Source organism: Terrapene carolina, unplaced genomic scaffold, assembly GCF_002925995.2.
Source record: "Terrapene carolina triunguis isolate 2854851 unplaced genomic scaffold, T_m_triunguis-2.0 Scaffold193, whole genome shotgun sequence".
NCBI classification, from domain to species: domain Eukaryota; kingdom Metazoa; phylum Chordata; order Testudines; family Emydidae; genus Terrapene; species Terrapene triunguis.
This window is the reverse complement of record NW_020664544.1, coordinates 4,522,644-4,525,729: the sequence shown is the minus strand read 5'-3', so window position 1 is coordinate 4,525,729 and position 3,086 is coordinate 4,522,644. Positions and strand designations below refer to the sequence as shown.

Sequence of the window (3,086 nt, the reverse complement as noted above, 5' to 3'; positions counted from 1 at the left end):
GGAAAAGCCGACCGATTCTGTCCCCCTCCCCAGTACAGATCCGAACACCCAGAATGGCAATGCAGGGCAGGGGGAACCAGGACTCCTGGGTTCTATTCCCAGTTCTAGCCGGTGGTTGGAGCAAGGCAGTGGGAGCCAGGACCCCAGCTTGGCAAGGGTCTTTCCTAGTAGAACAGGAGACAGGGAGCTCCCATTTGCACATAGGAGGGCAAAGGGGGGCGGGATTCAAGGCTGGCTGGGAACCTGGGGGGACGAGGGGGGATTGTGAAGTGCTGACCCCAGCTCCGGGGATAACATGCGGCTGTCATTGCCCAGGTGAGAATGTGGTGGTGGCACTGGGGGGGGACACAAGTCGATTACATATTAACCTCCCAGCATGACAGGTGGGTGCAGCTCAACCCTAGCACACATGTTGGGGGGCTCGCCGGGGATCCCCTTTTCCTCTGTCCCACTGGAGAGCAACCAACCACCCTTCGTCACGACTACCAGGCTGGCTCCAGTGTCCACCCGCGGGTCAGCTTAAAAATCAAACAGCTGGCAAAGATCGTTCCCCAACCCCCCGCACTCTGCGTGCTTTCCCCAGGCAAAGCCGCCGGGCTCGACCCCTCTGGTTCGCCTGGCAATCCCGGCTGTGGCAGGGTCTGCCAAGGAGGGTCAGGGCGAGACAGACGCAGGGGCGGGTGTGTGTGGCACAGGCTGGACTTTGATCTCGGACGTATTTCCCGGGAATCTGGCCGATTGACGGAAGGAGCCGGGCCCTGGGAGGGCGTCAGCCGTTCTCTATTCCACCCGACTGGACCGCTTCCCCCTCCCCTATCTCTGCAGCGCCAGCCAGAACCGCCGCTCCCCCCAAATCTGTCACTGGTAATTAGCTTTGGCGCTAGACAAGACCAAGAAAAGCTGGGCCTGGCCACCAAGATCCCTGGCTCCTGACGAGGAGCTGCCATCTGCCTGGCCGTCCAGTGCCAGGGCAAGCATTGCTCAGCAGGAAGGGTGGGATTCTGGTGCAAGCTGCGGGTGGGGATAGGAGCTAGCAGGGAGAGAGGAGGAGGACAGGGGGGCCCGGCTGTGGATGTGGGGGAACGCTGCTCCGCTACCCCGGATCTTAACTGGGCACGGAACAGCCAATCTCCCCTTTGCCAACCAACGCTCCTTTGCTTTGCTCCAGGCCAAGAAGCTGGGCTGAGTTCGAACCTGAGCAGCAGGACAGCAGGCTCAGGGGCTGGTGAACGGGCTGCGGCGCTTTCTGCCCCCACAGGGGCGATGGCCACGGGACAGCTCTTTGGTGGCCCACGGGCGTTGGCGGGTCTCAGGCTGGTCCCCGTATCACCAGCACCACAGGCGCTGGATGGTGGTTTCGGACATGAGGCTGAGGATACAATGGGACATGGAGGGCAAGCTGCCCCCTTAGGGTCTGTCTACACTGGGACAAAGGGGTGTTCTTAACTCGGGTTCAAAGAGCAGTGACGACACGGCAGCGTGAGCGATGGGGGAGCCTGGGATTAAAGCCAAGTGGCCGGATCTTCACTGCTATTTGAACCCGGGTTAAGACCACACCTTGTTTTGCAGCGTAGGTCTGACTCCGGGGGTCCTTTGGCCGACTGGGCCATTCCTGCAGGTGACCTTCCCCACCCCCTGCCACTGGGGCCAGGAGCTGTGTGCTAGGAGGCCAGGCAGGACTCTCCTGGCCCTGAGCCGCACATGCCCCGATGAGAGCCGGCGGGCACGCTCCCAGACTGGCGCTCCTCACCTGCAGCTTCTTCAGCTGCTGCAGCTGGTTGCGGAGGTCGCTGGCGTTCTGCTGCAGGTCGTGGAGGTGTAGCTGCATGTGCAGACGGGTGATGGCCGTCGGCTGCCCGGCCGGGGTGCTGGTGGCGGAGGGGTACGAGGCGGCAGGGATCGGAGTCGCCGTGCAGCTCCGGCTGGCGGCTGAGAGCAAGAACAGAGCAGGACAGCCAATGCAGTGCTAAGTCCGGGGAAGGCTCCCATCCCTTCTCCCTCGTTCTCTGCCCCCTCTCCTCCCCCCTCTAGACACACACAGTGCTTTCAGTCTGCCGGGGAGGCCCTACATAAATATAAGGCACCGCCCCTTGGTCTCCCTTCCACAGCCCACCGGGCCCCTCCAGCAAGAGACACCCCACGCCATGGCTGCGTCTGCAAATCTGGTTCTCCCACCTTCCACAGAACCCACTTTCCGGCCCGGTCCTGCGGCTAAACCCAGCCCCGTTTCGGCCTAGAGGCGGGTGGGTTTGGTGCCCAGAATTGTACCCTGAGACCAGGCAGCAAGAAACCAACTGCCAAAGAGCCCCTAGAAACAGAATCACTCGTCTGGGCGCTCCCAGTGTGGGCAAGGGGGGGATTTTAGGGCACTGAGCGAGGAATGCACTGCTGTGTGTGGTGGGGACAGGATGGTGGGGGAGGAGCTGCTGTGTGGGGTGGGGACAGGGCCGATGGGGGAGGAGCTGCTGTGTGGGGTGGGGCTGGGCCAGGCTTCCTGGGTCTTTCTGTGGAGCTGCTCAGTGGCTCCCTCAGAAGCCACGTTCCTCACTGGAGAGACGGGGCAGGAGCAGAGGACGGGGACCCATCCTCGAGGGCTGATGCCACCTCCCCTCCCACACGCCCCTGGAGCCTGAAATCCCATGCGCTCCTCTCCGACCCGGGGCCAGCTACCCCAATGGCGTCTCCCCGGCCCCCGCAGTGGGAGGACCCAGTGCACCGGCGGGGTTTGGGGCTGCGGCTCTGTCACTTACGTGCTGACGGGGGCGTCCCTCCGTTGGTGGCGTCCGTCTTCTCGCTGCATGGAGGGGAGGGCGGCAGATGAGAGCGGGTTAAACATGCCAAGCCCCGGCCCAGGAGAGCCGGCAAAGGTGGGAGGTCACTGAGCTAGGCCACGAGCAGGGGAGGAGGTGCCCGGAGAAGGATGTTAACTGGGACGCGTTAGGGTCTTGCTGCCCCCTCCCAATCTCCCCCCTCACGGCCCAGGGGAACCCCAGCGTGGTCAGCTTGGGAAGGGAGAGGCAGGATCTCCCTTTGGGGCTGTTTGAGGGGGGAGATTGGGAGGGGGCAGCAAGACCCTAACGCGTCCC

The 3,086-nt window shown here is 63.3% G+C and overlaps 1 protein-coding gene across 1 annotated transcript in view; it reads right to left on the bottom strand.

Annotated features, from left to right (window-relative positions):
• Window positions 1–3,086, bottom strand: part of SRCIN1 (SRC kinase signaling inhibitor 1) — a 92,624-nt gene that overhangs the window by 23,780 nt on the left and 65,758 nt on the right. The window contains exons 8-9 of the mRNA XM_026654775.1: window positions 2,751–2,794; window positions 1,751–1,929 (exon numbers count right to left, since the gene is read on the bottom strand). Coding sequence (XP_026510560.1) covers window positions 1,751–1,929; window positions 2,751–2,794 — 223 coding nt within the window. The remainder of the gene's footprint in view (window positions 1–1,750; window positions 1,930–2,750; window positions 2,795–3,086) is intronic.